Consider the following 19,850-nt stretch of genomic DNA (forward strand, 5'->3'; position numbering starts at 1 on the left):
TAAAAGTTTTTATTATTTATATCTTTATCCTCGATATGGGACGGTCGACTTAACGATCAAAACATAGAGTAGCCTTCAATAACTAAAATACTGAACAAATGCTGGCTCAGCATGAGTTAATACTGTTTATTGTGCCTTACTTAAGGGCGCTACAGCATGAGAGCAGTGGGGACTGAACCAACGATCTCTTGCAGTGTAGCAAGTGTTCTGGCTTAAAGATGCCATAATATATAAATTTTAGTAATTAAACTTTTTCCCAAGAACAAAACTCCATCAATAATATTTATTTTAAAACTCCTGTCTTATAATTTACAAGAATACCTAAATCTGTATAGTAGCAAGACAAACACGATGCGCATAATTTATGAACTTTTACTGCTGTAAAAATAGAAAGTTAAAAATAAATTACGGACCAACGATATCACAAAAACAGTTGTCAAACTTTTTTAAAAAAGCGTAGACAAAATAAAAATCACCAAAATAACCTTTTTTCCGAAAACAAACAAGTAAGTGCATTAAGGAAATTCAAGAAGACGTTTCAATAGAAGAAACAGACAATAAACGGTCTTTACTATGGCTGTCCAATGAGAATGCCTGATCGGTGTTACGTAACTGTGACGTCACAGAATGAATATGGTCAGCTGATGTCTCAGGTCGATCGGAATTACCGATACCGGTCGCAAAATCGGCAGTTTCCATATGTAGTATATAGGGTATAATTGAGTCTATCTGAACGTTGCCTATCAGGCCAGCGAAAAAAACTTCTTCAGTGACATCAGAGCTAAAAGAACGTAGCAGTGGAAGCATAATAAGAAGGTTTGAAATCCTAAAAAAAAATTTATTGTTGGGGTTAATTGATAGAAGGCAAGTTTAAGCAAAATTAAAAAAAAAATACCTGTCGTGGTCGTCAGGTGAATTTTTTGATTCGTGTTCACGAAATTCTGTTATTGTTCGATTTTGAAATCTTTGGATTTGGGTTTTGTGGGCAGGCTCGACATGGTCTTAAATAATAAACAATTTTACTTAACAAATTTAACACAATTAATGTTAGATTACAATTGTTTTAGTTGTTCAATTTTATATTCAATACAAAAATAAAATTTTTAGGGGGGTACAAGTCAACTAGCATAGTTAATTTTTTTTCGTCTTTTAAAACCAAAGGCTTTGGGTTCGATTCTATCTGATGTTATAGCGCTTTTATTAAGAAATCAAACAGTGTTTTTAAGTTTTAAAAAAAAGTAATATTTGTTAAGTTAAAGTACCTGGACTAAATAAGGTTAATGCTTTGAGGTAAGCATATTCATAATGTGTTATATCCAATTTCTGCATTCTTGAAACAAATTCCTTTAAAGTTTTGATATGTGTCGTGATGTGTTTAACTCTATTAGCTGATAGCTTGCCTAAAAAATTAAAATATAAAATTTTTTATAATTAAAATATTTTTACTTGAAGTTTTTTTACATGCTCAATACAAAGTTTTTAACATTTATTCAAAATTGTTTTGAAAAAGTCAACTTCACAGGCCTAATAAGTGCAGCTGTTGTTACCCTGACTAAATCTAAAGTAGCCTCTGCTATTTTGGGAGTTTTTTAAACTACCTTGATCTAATCCTAAATATTTTTTTTCATTTTAGGAATATTTACAAGTGGTCTTGTTTCTTCATTGTCTTATAACTTAATTCTGTCTTAGTATAAGATCTTACTTAAATTTGCTACAGAACCTAGATATTAACCCTTACCTTGATGCAAATTTAACTTCATGTGTTTAATAATTGCGGTGATTATTTTATTAAGGTCCATTGTTCTCGAACATTGAGCCAGTCCCAATGTAAATAACTCATGCCAACATTCTTTAAGTAAAGAGGTATGACAATCAGGCCTGAAAATAAAGAAATCTAGTATTAAAAATAAAATTAACATATATATTAGTTAAAAAATTAAACACATAAAGTTAAATGTATATACACCCAATATTATAAAAATATTTTACTTAATTTGAAATTTTTCTAGAAGAAAAATAATAAACCTTAATAATTGGAATGCAAATATCGATCTTGCCCACTGAGCCGATAAGAATAATAGTCTGGAAGCAGACTCACAGATGTAATGAACGTTAAATGGGTCACGTGATACTGGAACAGGCATGCTTAACTCGAAACTAAAATTGTCTTCTGTCATTAACGGGCCCTAAAAAAAAGCAAAAACTTATTAAAAAAAATTAAAAAGATATTTTTTCTATTTTACTTTAACTGAATTTGGAACATTTTTTAACTAATTGAAAAATAAATTTAATTTCTGAACACAATGTTTTAATTTAAAAAAATTATTAAAAAAAATTAAAATAAAAAAAAAAAAAAAAACAATCTTAAGTTTTTGTTGAAATAGCGGTTTATATTTGGAAAAAAGGTTACAGTCAGGGCATGGAAATAATTATTAACAAAGTTCAAAGTGACATATTTTCAAAGTCTCCTCATGATAAAAATAGAAAACTGTTTGTTATTTGGTTTGTGGGCAAAACCAAAGACTAAAGTTCATATTTAAACCATAAAGTTATATAAAAAAGTGTTTACTAACTACTAATATGCAAAAAAAAATTAAAAAGGTAAAAAATTTGAAATTTAAATATGTTAACACATAAGGTTATAGTATTTATAAGTTTGTGGGGTATACGTTATACAAGTATAGTGATATTAAATAATGTTTAACTTTAAATCAAATATTTTTGTTACCTCAAAGTCTAGTACTGGAGTTTGTGTAAAAATAGATTCCGGTAAATCGATTTTGCTTAAAGTTTCGTTTAATAATTCCATTGCACTAAAACATAAAAAATTTGGGTATTCTTTTGCAAAAATTAAATTTTTTTTTTAATATTTAATATTTTATTTTAAATTTTTTTACCTTGCTATTTCTTCTTTTCTCTCATCCTCTATATTTCTATGATTTTCCTTACTTCTAACTTTATTTTTACCATCTAAGTACCCCGTTCTATTCATATGAGCCATAGATGATACTACATTGGCTAGCGTACGTAAATTGCCCTGAAATTAAAAGTGAAAGAGTTAAAATAAAAAAAGGTCACAGAAGAAAATTTTTTAAAAATTCTTATTTATAGTCCACTTTAAAAAAAGTCAAATTTTTGTTTTTTAATTTTTAACAAAATATTATAAATTTTAAAATAAATAAATTCTTACCTTATCAAAATGATCAAGGGCAGGATTTGATCTAAAATATAAAAAAAAATAAATTGTAAATATTTTATATTTTTAATTTTAACAAATTTTACCCCTTTTATTATTTTTATCATATTTACTATTCATCAATTTAGTTTTTTTAGTTCACACTATAACAAAAAACAATTTAGTTTACACTATAACAAAAACTAATAAATAAAAAATTAACTTACTCGTCAAATTGGGAATTTCGACCCAATTGTGTTTTATAAAAACCACCACTCAATAATTTCGAATTTTCTTCATATTTATGCATTGGTGATCGTTCACACTGTACAGCTTTAAAAATATAATTAATAAAAATTTTAAAAAAATGAGGGTTTCAAAATTTAAAAGTTTTATATTAAAATATAAAAAAAAAGAATTATTTTAAGAATTATTATTTTTTTTTTTTTTAAGAATTATTTTTTTTTTGTAATATTAAAAAAAATTTATGAAAAAAAATTAATTGAAAAAATTTCCAAACTTACAGTCTGATTTCATGCCCATTGAGATACACTTTTGTAGCCTGCAATATTGACATCTGTTTCTGTGTGTTTTATTTACAGAGCAATCTCTACTTCCTCTGCATGTGTATGCTAGTTTTTTGCGAATACTTCGTTTAAAAAAACCCTTACAGCCTTCGCAACTTTTTGCGCCGTAATGGCGGCCTAAAAATAAATATTTATTTTAAAGTGTTTTTCAATTTCTTCACTATGTAATGAGCCAAAAATAAGGCCTAAAGTTTATACTATCTGACCAAATTACCGCAAACCATTTAATCGAATGTACATATTTCCTTAAGAACCAAAAGCTTAAAACCGCCATTTTACTGAAAAATGGCAACTTTTGGCCTGGGGTTTTTAGTCACATGTCTACTAAGTAAATTGTTTTTTTGGTGATATGACAGTTATCCAAGTAAAACAAACTTTTTCGACATTTTCGTGTTTAAATAACAACAAAATATTAAAACAGATAAAGTATCTTAATAGTAAACCACGTTAGCAAGGGTTGTGCCATAATACTTAAAAAAAGCAGTAAAAAACTTGTAGTACTAAAAATTGGTTTAAGGTAACAAAATAATCTTGTCTAAAACAGCCCAGCCTTAAAACATCAAAACAAATTTCAAATAAAAAGGCCTTAAAATTCGTTTACATACCTGAGGCTCTGTCCCCACACACAACACAAACGTCGTGGGTTTGTTGTTGCTCACCCATCTCATCCTCATGTTTTATCACCCCCAATCTATCCAACCCCAGGGGATGGCTTCCCCCGGTGACCAAGTTACTGCCCCTGGTGCTTACTATAAACGAAGACGTAGGGCCGGCAACTGGTGCTATCTGTAAACCAGAAAATTTTAAATTAAAAATTTTTTTTAATTTTTTTAAATATTTTTAAGACACTTGCCTGTAGTAATCCCTTGTTTTGCAGTTCTATAAGTTTCTCTGGAGTCAGCTGATCGAGGGTAAATATCTGGTTTGCCCCACCTAGTGTTGAAAGTGCATGAGATTGGGCCGAGGAAACCATGATGTCATCGACCACTTGTGAGTTGGGGTTAATACCTCGAGACACGACCATCGATGGCGCTACAATTATTAAAATGTTTTTTTTAATATTTGAGTCCAGAAGTGTGGTATGCCAGCAATGAGGTTGATTTACGAACTAAAAAGTTTCGAGTTCGAGCCTCACTAATGTCATTTTTTTTTTATATGCTTAACATTTTTAAAAAGCTTTAACATATCAAAAACAGAAACTCTTTTCCTTTAAATTTAAAACCTATCGCTTTAAGATGATATAGAAATAAATTTTAATTTCTGCATGCATTTTTTTTAAGAATTTTGTAATAATGTAAAATTGGAAAATTTGTGAAATAAAAAATCCTAAATTCTTACAGTTATCTTCAGAAATTGTGACAGTTTCAAGAATTGAATTCTCTTCCCTGCTTCCATTTGATTCTGTTCTTATTAGAAACATTTTCCCATCACAGTCTAACTCTGCCTAAAAATTAAAAAAATTAATTTTAGGTTAACAAAAAATTTTAATTTTTAAGAAAAACATTTTTTTTTATTAAATAATTTGACTTACTGTAGAAAAATTAGATTCTTCTAGTTGTTTTTCATTAATATCTTCAACTGAAATTGTATCTACCAACACCTCACCATTTCTATAACTCTATAACAAATAACAACAGGTTTTAATAAATTATAAACCTATGTTAATACTGCAGGAAAAAAATAAATTATATAAAATTATTTTAGAAAAATTCCACTTCTATTAGTTTAGGGCTAAGGTTAATACATAATATGATAGGTATTAAGTAGCTTTTAATAATAGAATGCCGACGATGTATTAATAATTAATTATTAGTCGACCATTTTGTTTAATTTCATATTTTTAAGAAATGATTTCAGGCAGCGGCCAAAATTCCAAAAACAATGAAATTAATTAGATGAAGGGATTTATAAAACTAGTTTTAGTAAATTACAAATAAAATTTGGTGAAAAGAGTAAATAAATTACAAAACCGCACAAAAATTAAAAAATAAAAATAAAAAAATTTATAACCTGTGGAGAAATATTTGTGTGAGTTGAATTATTATTTTCTTCTGTATTTTCTATTTCATTTAAACTTGTATCAAGCATAGCAGACATTCTAAATAAAATTGAAAAAAAAAACAATTTAAAGTTAAAACTTCTGTCTAAAGTTTATTTAAAAATTCCTAAAAAAAATATTTTTAGCGCTTAACAATTAATTAACTAAGCACCCTATCCCAAACATTTTAATTTAATAAGACAAAATTTAAAAATTGAAAAACATAAAAAACATTATTTGACAGGACATTTATAGCTATTTTAACCACACTGCCCAGACAATTGTTTAATACAAATTGTATATAACATTTAACTTGTTCTATTACAATTGATATCAATAAAAAACAATAAAAAATTTAAATAGACATTTATCCTTATGAACTAGCTAAAAGGCTAACTGTAACCACATTTAAAAATAGTTTTTTTTATTCCTAAACAAAACAAAACCAAAACATTCAACACAATTTAGGGTTAAGGAAAGGTGAAATGCTTAAAAACCCGCCAAAAAACAAAAAAAAATTAAGCGCTTTTAATTACTTGTCCAACTAACCGCGTTGGAAAAGATTTTTTTCCCACATTTTTTAAGCACTTTATTTGTAATAAACCTAACAATAACAGTATATTATATTAATAGTATATATTATATTTATCATAAGGTCATTAGTTTAACTGACTGCAAAACCACATGGCACTGTCACTGACGTATAATACAAACATGTTTAATAAATGCAATGTCACGTCAGAACTTTAAAAAATTTTCAGAACTTAAAACAAAGAAGTCAAAATTCGCTGTTAGCCATTTCATCATTAATACTTTAAAGCCATTACTTTTACTGAAATTCTTGTTTTTCTTAGCGCTATGCATTAAACCTGTTTTATTATATAAAGCAGTCTGTTGAGAAATTAATAGTAGTTTAATGTCGTTTTCTAAAACATAAGTTAGGCGACGTGCTGTTATTTCTAACCTGCTTTATAACAAGCCCAATTTTAATTTAAACATCAACAAAAGGCTACATAATACACTAAAAAGCACACTACCTTAACGCTAACAATAATAATTCTCTTTAAGATCCGAGTACATTATACAGACGACCTTTTTAGCAGCTTCGCCTTTCTTTCTCTCTTACCGTAAAGGTCACGACTGTGACGTCATAGTTCGCGGCACGGCGAACAGAGGTCGATGACGTCACAGCTTAAACAAATCAATGAATACGTGTGTGTCATGGCGTAGGCATAACAATAGTTATAAATGATATCATAGAGAAATGTAGGAAACAAAACAGCGGGGAGTTTTGGAATGGCAAACTTTGTGACGTCATAAAAAAGCAATTTTTGGTTTTGGAATGTTCAAAACCGCGCGTCCTAAAAATCCCCAATTTTTAAAAGTTTTGCAAAATTTACAAAATTTTATTAACTTTTTTCCGTGTTTTAAATTTTTAATTAAAATAGATAAAAATTTGCGCAAATTTAACGTTAGTATATTGATTTTAGGCAGACATTTAAACCTTGACCTAGTAACTCGAATGAACTGATCGAACGCTTTTTCCAGTAAATCAACACAAAAACTCCTGTTTAAATAAACCGAACATGTCGTACAATAGGCCATAGGCCATAAGGTTAAAGTGCAAAAAAATACATTTAAATTCAACAAGTGATCACATAGAAAGGAAAAAATATATATAAAATATTTAAAAAAAAATTTGTTTGTGAAAAACAGCTTAAATTTTTTTTTCATTTTAGAAAATAACTTAAATTAAAAACAAGATTGTTATTTCATTTTATTTAAAAATTGCTAAATAAAGTTCAATAGTAAAGTTTTATATAACGTTATTTAAACTTAATAAATAAAAGCGGTAAATTGCACTAAAATATTAAATAAACATTATGTTAAGTATGCTTAAGTTCATTTTAGTATTGAAAATTGTTTTACTAAAAACATATACATATTTAATGCATGAAAAATAAAATTTCTAAGCTGTTTTTTAAAAACTTGGTTTAAAAATTTTTTTATAACAAAAAACTGCCAATCAACTTTTATTGATTTCTGTAAGAAAAAAAAAATATTTTAAAGTGTGATGAAGTGTTAGAAATTGACCTTTTAACTAAAGGGCAAAAAGCCAGGGTCAAAAGTCAAATGCTAAAAGCCTAAAAGTAAAATAAAAATAAATTCTAAAAAAAAACATTTATGTTATAGTCTAAACGACAAGGCTAACATTTAATAATTTAAAATATTGACTTTTAAGTTACTAAAATAATAAAAACACAATATAACAGTAAGACAGCCTAATAATATAAATCCATACCAAAATAAAAATATATATAATTTAATAATAAACGATATCTAAAAGTCAAATCTTTTCGTATTTAAAATTCAATTCATATTAATTTAACCAAAACATTCAATTGTCGAATTAAACTAAGTGTAAACGCATGTAGATGTATAAAGAATATGTTATACTGATTTCCTATACAAACAAGTGTACTGGTGGTCATGTGACACCAAAAAAACGGAAAAACGACTGACAATTAAAACAATATGGCGAGATAATGTGCGTAATTAAAAATAAAATATGCGCGAAATATTAACATCATATTTTTTGAAATTTTTAAATATAAAAAAACTTGCACCAAATTTAAATAACTTGTAAAAAATATAAAAATTTTAATTGTGAAATTTAAAATATTTTTTTAAATAAAGCACACAAAAATATATAAATTATTTTAATTTTTGAAGTGGATTTTTTTTAATAATTTTACAAAAAATTTAAATATCTTTAAATTCTAAAGTGCAAAATTGTATACACATAATTTATAATACTCCAAAAAAACAATTAAAAGACCCCTATAATAAATTTTACAAAACCGGTTTTCAAATTTCGCTTTTAAGAATTTTCTCGAAAAAAAAAACAACATTCAGGAACTTCTCGTCTTAAGCCTAAAAGCCTGAGTTCAAAAGTTTAAGTTAAGGGTCTTTAAAGTCGTGACCGGGTCGAATAAATAAAATCCCGCGATAAAAACAAACCGCATCGCGTCATTTCGTGGAGATATAATTTGATAGTAAAACCGCATTACATACATTTATACCCTCGCTTTTAACGACCTTTGGAATGTGTTAAAATTCGAAGTCATTTAAAAAAATACATAAAAATATAAAAAAATTAATATTCTTTTTATAGGGGCGCTTATTTTTTAAATTTAACTAGAACTACATACCAAATATTAAATTATTTTAAATTATTAATTTAAAAATAAATTATTATACAATCATTGACGTTTTTATCACCAAAACTTATATATATTATTTTTACCCCCATAAGTTCGTTTTTTTAAACAAACTAAGATGACTTCGCAAACTTGCCATACAGTAAAGGTCAAATACAGGTTACTTATTAAAGAGTTGGCCAGATGTTAGGAAAATTAAATTTGTTTTAATTTTGTTTGATTGCTCTACGCACACATTTGTTTTCCGGCATTTGAAACTGTTTGCAATTAAAAATATTAACTAATTCGTTTTAAATATTTTGATTTCTAAATAAATTAAATCGTTAAAAAAACTTAAAATAAACGATTAATTTGATTAAACAAAAAAGTTACAAAGTTTACAAATTTTTAAAGCCTAATTTTAATTTATTATTTTTATTTTTTTATTTTCTTTATTTTTTTTCCGCATTTATATTGGTTAATACAAATTTACAATAAATATGACATTAATGCTAGAAGAAAAAAATGACAAAATCAACTTCATAATTTAAAACATGCCATAAGTATTAATGTTTACCTAAAGATTTCAAGTTTGTTATAGCATGGTCACTAAAGCCACATCAAAAAATTATAAAAAAATACAATAAGCAAAAAAAATGTTGTTAAACTAGACAAACCAAACCAATATGCACTGTGAAAAACGTGACACTAGCTAATATTTGAACATCATGGTTCAAAACAGGGCCAAATGGTGAATTAATAACAAAACTGCTGCCAACTATAGAGTTAGCAAAGGTCGCGAATATGCTAGAGACGTTTCAACCTCTATTTTATATCCGATTTGAAAAACGTGAAATACTGCGCGGAAGTAAAGGTAACATTAAAAGTGCGTTCGCAGGTCGTAATTTCTATATTTAAGTTCGCGATATATGATAAGCAAGTACGTCTATTCAATGGTCTGCATTACACAAAATATTCGGCTGAATGTTACAAAAAAAAATTAAAAATTGTATTTTTTTTACAAATTGAACAAGAAAGATATATGTTATTTTTTGTTATCGCATTTGTAAACTACCAATTAAAATAAGAAAATCTAATTTTGGACCACCGAATACAAAAACGTCGATAACTGCAAATTGGCAAGTAACCCACGGTCCCCAATTAAGTAACACAAAGCGTGTGAATACCACTTCCCTATTTATTCAACCCGGGTTCAAAAGCTGTTATTGTCCGGCCTACAAAGTCTGTAGTGACTCAAAATACGCACAATTGGCGCGTGGCCCTTGTTCAGGATACGTCGTTAACCTTTTTGCTACATTACAGTATGTCACATATACAGCCGTGATATAGTATACTGAGTGATATAAATACAGGCATATGCGCGCAATTACCTTTGCGCTCCAAGGTCGTGTACTTCAAGGTCATAGGCGGGACAATTATGGGTCATTTGCCGCCGAAATTAGCAAGAAACCGACCCTTGCACGCTATTACTTGGCAAGGTTTTATACAGCTAATTATAATAAGGCAATTAGGTATAAAAATAACAACAGGAGATAAAAATAATTACGTCTTTGGCTAGACTACAAGAAAAATACATTTTTATATCAAATTTATATGCTAAACAAAAAATGAAATGGCCTTACATAAAATATTATATGCAAATTTTTGCTTTGTAATATAGTTTAATTTTGTATAGTAAACTAACTAAAGGATTAATTCAACATTTTAAACAAAGATAAATAAAGATTCAACAACAGCTTTGAATTTCAAAGCTATAATCTTAATCTGAAATATTTTAAATAAAAGTTGAATATTTACCAATATTACACATACAAATACTAATGCCCCAATTCCAATAAATAACTTAAATATTGACTTTTTAAACCAAACTTTTACCCTTCTTATATTAAGTATTTACCAATGGTATCTTACATTATACTTGCTAAATATCTGGTTTAGTTCTAATATATATAATATTATATATGTGACAATATAAATATAAACAAAATAAAATTATTGTCGGTTTTGTATTTTTCTTTAAACAAAGCAATGTATTATCAAGTTTATATTATATTATAGTTAACCATTTCTATATATAAACCAACAATAATCACTGTTCTTCTAACAACACCACATTGAAAAAAAAAACAACTGTTATTACAAATCACAAATATTAAAAACAAAAAAATACAAAAGCTCATTTTGGGAATACATAAGAGAAACAACAAAATTTAATATTGTTTTACTACAACTACCAACAATTTTACTAACATAGTTTTAGAAAAAAAGGTTCTAAAAAGATTTCTTTTCATATTTACTTATTCTTGTTGTGCGAAGGTCGACTTCACGACCTAAACATAGAGTAACATCCGTTACCCCAACACAACATCAAGTTGACTTTGGCAGTTTAATAAATAATAAATTATAACTGTCTTTATTATTAAACTGCTAATTAGTTTTTGGCTCAAGTTTATATCGCTTATAGGACCTTACTTAAAAGCGCCACATTAAGAAAGCAGTAAGGAATAAACCCAGGACCTCAAGTTGTGAAGCCAAGCATCTTTACCACCACAACATGCAATTTTAAAGCCAAACAATGTAATTAGTTTTAAAGGCCAGAGTTTTAAATACTATTTTTAACTCCCAACTTTCGTCATAACCCTAATTTACATATAACCTTAATCCGGGTAAATATTTATTCATTTGTTTATTTGGTGTTTGGGGTCAGAGAGACAAACAAAGAAAAAAAATTGGCATACCTTGTCAGCCTGTTGTGTTACTTCTGTATGAATATATAGAATTAATATCTAAATAACAGTGAGAATATGATTGTATCGTTCTTAACAGATATGAAAATACAGAACTACCAGATTAGAAGTCTGCAAGTTACTCTTTAACAAATTATTAGATTATGTTAACTAACATTCTGAAAAAATAACAATACTGTTAACACTGGCTGTCAAAAAGTCACTTTGAAGTCATTTATTTCTAATTTTGATCTCAATAATGGCCCAATTTAATTTGAAAATTAATTTACTAATAAACTACCACGTTTTAGCAGTTTATGACCCTGTCTATTGTCAACAACTTTTCTAAAAACACTTGGACGTATTGACAAAAGAGGATAAAGTATATTTCACAACGATTCAAACGAAAAATCAGAATTTTTATTTATCGATCAATTTAAAATTACTTCAAATGTTTTTATCACTATAAAATACCAAAAAGGTCTTTTAATATTATATATCATACACCTTCCAAAACTAAACTCCTCCTTATGCTTTTATTTTCCTAATTTAATTAGGCAATACAAAACACAACATAGTTTTTAATTTGTTTTATTTTATTTCAACTTATTCTATCATTTCTTCTTCTGATTCTGACTCCTCATCAGAAGTTACATCGGGATCAGATGCTTGTAAAACACATTTCGTACACTGGCAAACAAACAAGTAGTTCTCCCTGCAAAATAAAAAAAAGTTGTGTATTGTCGATACTTCAAAACTAAAAAACAATGCTTTCTAGTAAAAAAAACTACTTACTTTAAATAGGCTTGCCTTGAATGCCTGCTTCTATTTAATTCACATTCACTTAAATATGAAATATTTATTTCTTCGCCTTCTTTTATATCTTGTGTTGCTTTTAACGAAAGCCTTTAAAATATAAACTAAATTTTTTTAAAAAGGTATAGAAATCAAAGATATAAGATGGTAAATAATGTCATAGCATAAATAAACAGTTCGTAGGTTGGTAATAAGACAATTTTACAAAGTAATAAATATTCAAATATCAAACAGCAAAGTAGTTATTAAGTAATTATAGTCTATAATATTCCATACTGCCTGAAACAATTCGAGACTGGGTCAGGGTAACTGATGTTAGTCTAAGTTTAAGTCGTAAAGTTAGGCTTCACACATCAAGGACAAAAAATTTTAAACTGCTAGGAAACTTATGTTTAACATTTAAAGAAAAAGGCAAATGCATAACCAATTTTTAAGTACAACATACAACAAAAATAATAATAAATGTTTCTTACTTATGATTGTTATAAAGAAAATTGACCTCGGCATTCGGCATACAACTATGATTACTTTTACTCTGATTCAAAAACAATCCAGAACCTTCACAGTTTAAAAAATCTCCAGCAACTACAAAAAGCATTCAAAATTAACATTTAAATTATATTTACAAAATAGAACTTTATAAATATTTTTTACCATTGCCTAATTCTTCATATATATTGTCAATTAACTTATCCAAATCCTGTCTTTGCATTTCTGGTATTTTTAAATCGTCACAATTATGAACCCAAACACTCAGTGAACTTGTCCCAATACCTTGTTGGTTGGTACCAAGTAAAGCAAACAAAGACTGAAAACCTTCACTAGTAAACCAGTGCTCTACTATAGGATCATAAATTACCTCTTTAAGTTTGGTTCGTAGCATTTCGAGTTGAGCTGCAAAAAGGAATTTTTTTACACTGGTCTAGTTCTAAGAAGCCATTGCTTTAATAACTTTTGGAAAGTTTAAAATCTTTTTTTAAACTAAATTTTGTCACAATATTTTACACAATTTTCCAATTAAACTTGCTTTGAAATTTTTCCCCTAGCAGTTTGTGTACAATTTGTGTTGTTTCATTCTTATATTGATGACAAAAAGATTCAATTTGGCGAACAAAATCTTCTTTATTTTCCAACTAAATCCAAAAAATAAACTAAAAATATTATAACAAAATCATTTAATTTTAATAAACATACAATTTTTTTATATTTACTTATGCTTAATGTGGAAGGGATGAGTTCGCACCTTAAAAATAAAGTAACAACAGTTACCTCGACCCAGTCTTAAGTTGCCTGAGCAGTTTGGGATATTATAGATTATAATTAACTGCTATTTAAGCTAGCGATTAAGTATTGGCTCAGCAGGAGTTAATACCGCCTTACTCAAGGGCGCTACAGCATGAGAGCAGTTTGGATCAAACTTAGTACCTCATGTAAAAGCCAAGTGTGCCTTTTTTATTAAATTTAAGGTAACGCTAAAAGGTAAATAACCTGCTTAAGTTTAGCTATTAAACGAACAATAAGCATAATGGAAGTAGTTTCAGGGGGGTAATGTATTTCTCTCCACATTTTATCAAGTTCTTCCAAAGCTAATTGATTACAATGTGGTTGGCCAGCACATAAAGTCTAAAAAATAAAAAACAAAAACATATTTACAAACTAGAAAAATAATTTACACAAATAGTTATATATATGTAGTTATGTAGGCAGCGTTTACTCAAATATTATTGCTTTTACAAATTAAAAAAATTAAAAAAAGGTTAAAAAAATAAAAAAATTGTCAGCTTACCATATGGTATTCTTTGGATGCCCTTTTCTGGCATTCAACTGAACAATACATAATCTAAAGTAAACAAAAATATAAAAATTAAATAAGACCAAGTTAAATACCACCATGAGGTCGTGGGTTCAGTTCCCACTGCTCTCATGCTGTAGCGCCCTTGAGTGAGGCGTTATAAACGGTATGAACTCCTGCTGAGCCAGTATTTAATCAGCAGCATAATTATCAGGCAATTATAATCTATAATATCCCAAACTGCCACAGGCAACTCGAGACTGGGTCAGAGTAACTGATGTTAATCTATGTTTAAGTCGCGCATTCGACTTTCTCACATCGAAGATAAAGATTATATTCAAAAAAAAAAAAAATCGTTGTTCCACATTTAGTTTTAATAACAGTATTTTAAATTTATGCTTAAATGCATTATTTTATTACCATATTTATTAGCTAAAATAAGCAAAGTATAAAATAACACAAATCAAAAATAAGACAATTAAACTATTACTACAATTTTTATAAATAGATTACTTTACAAGAAGGGCAAGTAACAATATCATCAGGTTTGGAAGGGCAACATTCAGGATGTGGTAACGCAATTGAAATATTTTGTGCCAAACGCTTGCACATTGCCTCAGCTGTTTCTAGCGATTTCATACAATATTCACAAGCCTGTAAAAAATATTTTTCAAAAAATATTTATTAAACTTCAAAAAATATTTATTTAATGTATAGTTTTTACAGTTTAAACATAGAATCACATTTTTATATTTACAATAAATTATATTTTATTTTTTTAGAAAATGAGATAAAGACAAAATACTTAAACAGCCGAGTTAAAAAAAGTTAACTTGAATGTTAAACAAATATTAAAATTAAAAATTGCAGGGTTTAAATACTTTTAACATTTTTTTCTTTGTTTACAAATTTTCCCAAATTAAAAAAAAAAAAAAAAATTCTAGTCCAAAAAAGTTATTTTTTTTGAAAAAATTTCTGATATATCCGGTATTGAACTGGTTCTGATTCAAGTTTGTAAATGTAGTATGAATTGCCTGAATGAATAGGTATTTGGCGTGCATGAACTTGATAAACACAACTTAGAAAATTATGCTATTTATAAATGTTGCCAACAATCAAGACCGATGTTTACATTGAAAAAGGTAATTTCGAATTTTTTCATTAACGAAAATATGATGTTTATGTATTTTATTTATTTTTAAAGTATTTATCAACAAGATAACAAAGTAAATTCCTTTTAAAAAAATATTATTTTAATTTTTTTAACAAATCTATTTTAACAAAAGGGTTTCTATTTTTATTAAATTATTCAATTCAAAACTTTATTTTGACATAAAAATATCACAACCCCACCCGCTATCACAGGCAATAACGGAGGCTAACTTAACTTTCTGTTTTTTACAATATGACACATTAAAAATTGGCTTTAAATCAAATTGTACTATATTTAAACTAATTTTAACTTAAAATGAATGACGACGAAGAAAAACACATTCAATTTATTGGAGAAGATATAGGTTACAAACCCGTTCAGTGTTTACCTGGAATTGATGAAGTTAACAATTGTCACTTGCACAACAAAGGAATAGTCCTGGTATATTCAAACATTGTTATGTTACTAAAACTTAATATTATTAAAACAAACAAACTCCTTTTAAATCTTTGAACATATTAAGAAATTGGATAGAAATGGTTAATTTTTGAAACAATTTTAAAGAAAAATGGTAAACATATAAAAAAAGTTTTATTATCCCGCATTTTTTTTAAAAGTTTAACAAAAATGACATTTATTATTACCAAGACAAAACAAGTGTTCTTAACCATAATTTTTATCCTGATTTAAATTACACATGTTGTACCAGGCTTCTCAAGTATTTCAAATATACAAAGAGTTAAATAAAGATGAAACAGCATTTATTGTTTGCATGCAGAGAACTTATCAAACTCCCTATCCAGACTGCAGACTGATCTATAATTGTCTACACCAATGGAGTAAAAATTTTGATTTTTCATAATTCACATTTTTTTAAATTATAAAGTTAAAAAAAAAGCTTCTGTTAAATTTATTTTATTTTTAATAAAAAATGGTTTCGTTCACATTCTAATTGTTTTATTTCATTAGGCAGTGAAATGTCTGCTTTCATAAATTACTTTATGCAGTATTCTTAACACAGTACATACAATTACATACAAAAACAGTTATATATATTACAGGTTATAAAAGACTGAAATAAAATAAAAAAACAAAATATATAAACAATGTTTAAAATCAAAAATATTAATAATATCATAATAATCACCAGATATTTATATAATTTGTTCCATGAGAACTGACAACTGATAATAGGTTCCTCCTCGAATATTATTGTTCCATTTTCAATATTGCTACTTGCAAACATCCCATAACCCTAAAACGTAACAAAAAATTTAAAAAAAAAAAAAATTTTGATAATTATTTCCAAATAAATTCACAAAGTATTTAAATATTTTTTTAATTATTTTTCACTTTTCAAATTTAGTATATATCAAATTTAAAGATTTGCTTAGAGCTAACAAAATTAAAATCAAAAAAAATTTTAATAAATTGTTTTACCTTTTCTTCGCTTATATGTTTTATATGCCACATTTTTATACAAATATCACTCAAGCTGTTTTAAAATAAAAAAAAACAAATTAAATGTGATTAAGTATAAGAATTACAGTGTACAAAATGTAATATAATACATATAAACAATAGTATCACAAAAATATTTTAATATAAAAACTGCATTATATAACATTGTTTTTTACACATTATTACAACTACCCATAATGTCATGATATATTTATGATTAGCATGTTAAGTTAAAAAAAAATAAGAAAATTACATTGCTCAGTAATATTGCTATATTCCAGTTTTAATCTTTAAGCATAATATTTATATTACATTGTCCTTTACCACATAATGAAATCCAAAAACTAACAATTATTAAATAATAAGTAACTATTTTAAATTACTTCTTAATAGTATGATATTTTGTCGAAATGATGATTTTTAAAATTAAATAATAGCCTATATTTTTTATATCATTTATAATTATTAAGTCATGTTTTAAAAAACATTTACACAAAAAACAAAGTAAAGTTGCATAATATAAACATAATTTTTTTTACTTTACGTTTACTTTAATATCGAAAATTAAAAGGCTAGATTATAAAAATATATTATAAATACCAATATTAATTCATATTAATAAAGTAGGCATAACAAAAAAAAATTATAGTATAATACATTACAACAACATAGCAAAACAATTAAACAAATAGTACCTTTGAACAATCTCAAATTTTATAAAAAAATTAATATTTATAAACCAAATATAAAAAAGATTTAAAAATGAAGATATTTCATTGAGGCAGAAAATTTTATCTTAGCGGCACTTTTTAGCTCTTCAAAAATAACAATCTCATTTTGACCTTGCTTCAGCCATGGTGCAGGCAAATAAAGGCATAATTGTGGCCCAATTGACCAATACCTACCTAAATTTTTACCGTTTATAAATACAACACCTTTTCCCCATTTAGACATATCAATATAGGTGTCCAATGGTGTTTCAGTAATCTTAAAAGTTGCCTTGTAAAAATACGGAAATTTTAAAGTACCAGTTTCTTTTAATACTTTCCACAAAATAGATTCAGATAACTGATTTATAAATTCAGGTTTCATTTCATAAGGAAAAATGGTCCATTCTTTAACAGGTTTGTCATTGACTAATAATGGACCAATTAACCCCTTTCTCTGTTCATTAAAAGATTTCCAATTCGTTCGGCCTGCATTTTCAACTAAAATATCGACTTGAATTTCGGAATTACCAGTTAGCTTACCAAGATTAAAGTTATTCGATCTGTTATTTGCGTCAATATATAAAGTTTTAATTTCATCAATCATTAAAATACCCTGATCTTTTACGTTATCGATTCCACTTATTTCTACAGAAGTTCCACTGTTAATATTAACTTTAGATCTGTAGAAAATGTAACCGTAAGACTGTCCGGCTTTGTCATTTATATCTAGCATTTCCATACAAATAGGATCCTGTGACATTAATCGTGGAACGACGTTTAGACTGTCCCAAATAGAGAGTGACAAAAAGTTGTCAATTGTCGGGTATGCACGCATATCAACTTTCATTGGAATATCATGGTCATTAGAAGTTGGTGGAAAATAATGATCAATTATTTTTTTAGCCTTAAAATACTTCTCTGTTAGATCTCCGTTTTCTGCTATAAGCGCATCATAATCGTAACTCGTTGTCACAGAAATGTACCCTTCTTTTCTAGGAAAAGCCCCATTCATAAACCCAAAATTAGTACCTCCATAAAACATGTAAAAATTTACAGAAGCCCCAGCACTAAAAATTCCGTTCAGTGATTCGGAGAATTCTTGAATTGATAAAGTCTGATGTACTTTGCCCCAATTGTCAAACCAACCCGTCCAGAATTCCATTACCATCATCGGAGCATCAGGTTGAATAGACTGCAATTGCTCAAAGTGATCTTCCAAGTATTTAAAATTCACAGTCCTTAGCACGTCAGGAATATTTTTCTGCGTAATCAAACCATTATTATTATCAGACAAAAACAGAAGCTCTTGTATTCCATGCTTTATAAAAAGCTCCTTTAGAAAATAAACATGCTCAGGGTCTTCGTAATATGATCCGTATTCGTTTTCAATTTGAAAAGCAATTATAGGACCACCACTTTTGTATTGGAGAGGTCTTACCATAGGAAGTAACTTAGAAAAATAATTAACGACAGCGTCCAAGTAGTTAGGGTACAAAGTTCGTACTTTCATTAATGGGTCCCTCAATAACCAAGAGGGTAAGCCCCCAAAGTCCCATTCTGAACATATGTAAGGCCCCGGTCTTAAGATAACAAGAAAGTCGAGTTTATAAGCAAGTAGCAAAAATCTCGTTAAATCGAGGTCACCGCTAAAATCAAAATTCCCCGGCGTAGGTTCGTGCAAATTCCAAGGCACGTAAGTCTCTATTGTATTTAACCCACATGCTTTCATTTTCATTAACCTATCTTGCCAATATTCAGCAGGCATGCGAAAATAATGAACAGCCCCACTAATAAGGGTCAATGGAACCCCATCTAACTTAAAACGAGGTCCATTTGCTGTTAACCCAGTCCGTTGTGAAATTGCATTAAATTTAGAATTTGAGATTTTTTTGCCAAGCAGTTTTATTACTCTGGATTCATCTAAGTTAGATATTTGAGTTTGCCATGCAAATAATATCCAAACAATCCCCATACAAAGTAGAAACCCAACGAAATACTTAAACCTACTTGGCCGCAAATTAAATATATGAAATTTAGACATTTTTTCTGCAAATGAAATAACACGTGTCAACTTTATCATTTAAATTTGTTAATTGCGTTATATAATCAAAAAACTAAACAATTAATCCGTTTTATTACCTAAAAAGTATAGCTTATTTTTTTAAATAATT

General features: G+C 27.5%; 4 protein-coding genes across 6 annotated transcripts; 1 reads left to right on the forward strand and 3 right to left on the reverse strand.

The window, feature by feature from the left end:
• Positions 1-364: 364 nt before the first annotated feature.
• On the reverse strand, positions 365-11,901 carry LOC145746077 (orphan steroid hormone receptor 2-like). Of its 2 annotated transcripts, none has more exons than XM_082564262.1 (16): positions 11,760-11,901; positions 5,773-5,860; positions 5,294-5,380; positions 5,101-5,206; positions 4,616-4,794; positions 4,368-4,548; positions 3,700-3,879; positions 3,403-3,508; positions 3,191-3,221; positions 2,898-3,037; positions 2,729-2,813; positions 2,026-2,186; positions 1,739-1,878; positions 1,263-1,400; positions 896-1,001; positions 365-826 (listed from the first exon to the last, which is right to left on the reverse strand). In XM_082564262.1, the coding sequence occupies exons 2-16, from the start codon at positions 5,857-5,859 to the stop codon at positions 526-528; spliced, it is 2,028 nt and encodes a 675-aa protein (XP_082420388.1). In that variant the 5' UTR covers position 5,860; positions 11,760-11,901; the 3' UTR covers positions 365-525. The 2 variants fall into 2 exon arrangements, with proteins under 2 accessions (XP_082420388.1, XP_082420389.1); XM_082564263.1 differs by having other exon boundaries at positions 5,101-5,202; positions 5,290-5,380.
• A 431-nt stretch (positions 11,902-12,332) lies between these two features.
• LOC145746080 (protein-lysine N-trimethyltransferase SMYD5-like) lies at positions 12,333-17,151 on the reverse strand. 2 transcript variants are annotated; one of them, XM_082564267.1, is made up of 10 exons: positions 16,949-17,151; positions 16,656-16,763; positions 14,869-15,009; positions 14,350-14,403; positions 14,052-14,186; positions 13,591-13,696; positions 13,338-13,457; positions 13,037-13,148; positions 12,543-12,653; positions 12,333-12,462 (listed from the first exon to the last, which is right to left on the reverse strand). In XM_082564267.1, the coding sequence occupies exons 1-10, from the start codon at positions 16,979-16,981 to the stop codon at positions 12,354-12,356; spliced, it is 1,029 nt and encodes a 342-aa protein (XP_082420393.1). In that variant the 5' UTR covers positions 16,982-17,151; the 3' UTR covers positions 12,333-12,353. The 2 variants fall into 2 exon arrangements, with proteins under 2 accessions (XP_082420393.1, XP_082420392.1); XM_082564266.1 differs by having other exon boundaries at positions 13,218-13,457.
• On the forward strand, positions 15,393-16,370 carry LOC145744889 (barrier-to-autointegration factor 1-like). The gene is made up of 3 exons (XM_082562856.1): positions 15,393-15,497; positions 15,840-15,949; positions 16,218-16,370. The coding sequence occupies exons 1-3, from the start codon at positions 15,458-15,460 to the stop codon at positions 16,368-16,370; spliced, it is 303 nt and encodes a 100-aa protein (XP_082418982.1). The 5' UTR covers positions 15,393-15,457.
• A 396-nt stretch (positions 17,152-17,547) lies between the features above and the next one.
• Positions 17,548-19,718, reverse strand: LOC145746078 (beta-galactosidase-1-like protein 2). The gene has a single exon (XM_082564264.1). It carries the CDS (start codon positions 19,649-19,651, stop codon positions 17,726-17,728), a length of 1,926 nt encoding a protein of 641 aa, XP_082420390.1. The 5' UTR covers positions 19,652-19,718; the 3' UTR covers positions 17,548-17,725.
• Positions 19,719-19,850: the final 132 nt, after the last annotated feature.

This window comes from Corella eumyota, chromosome 3 (genome assembly GCF_963082875.1).
Source record: "Corella eumyota chromosome 3, kaCorEumy4.1, whole genome shotgun sequence".
Classification (NCBI taxonomy): Eukaryota; Metazoa; Chordata; class Ascidiacea; order Phlebobranchia; family Corellidae; genus Corella; species Corella eumyota.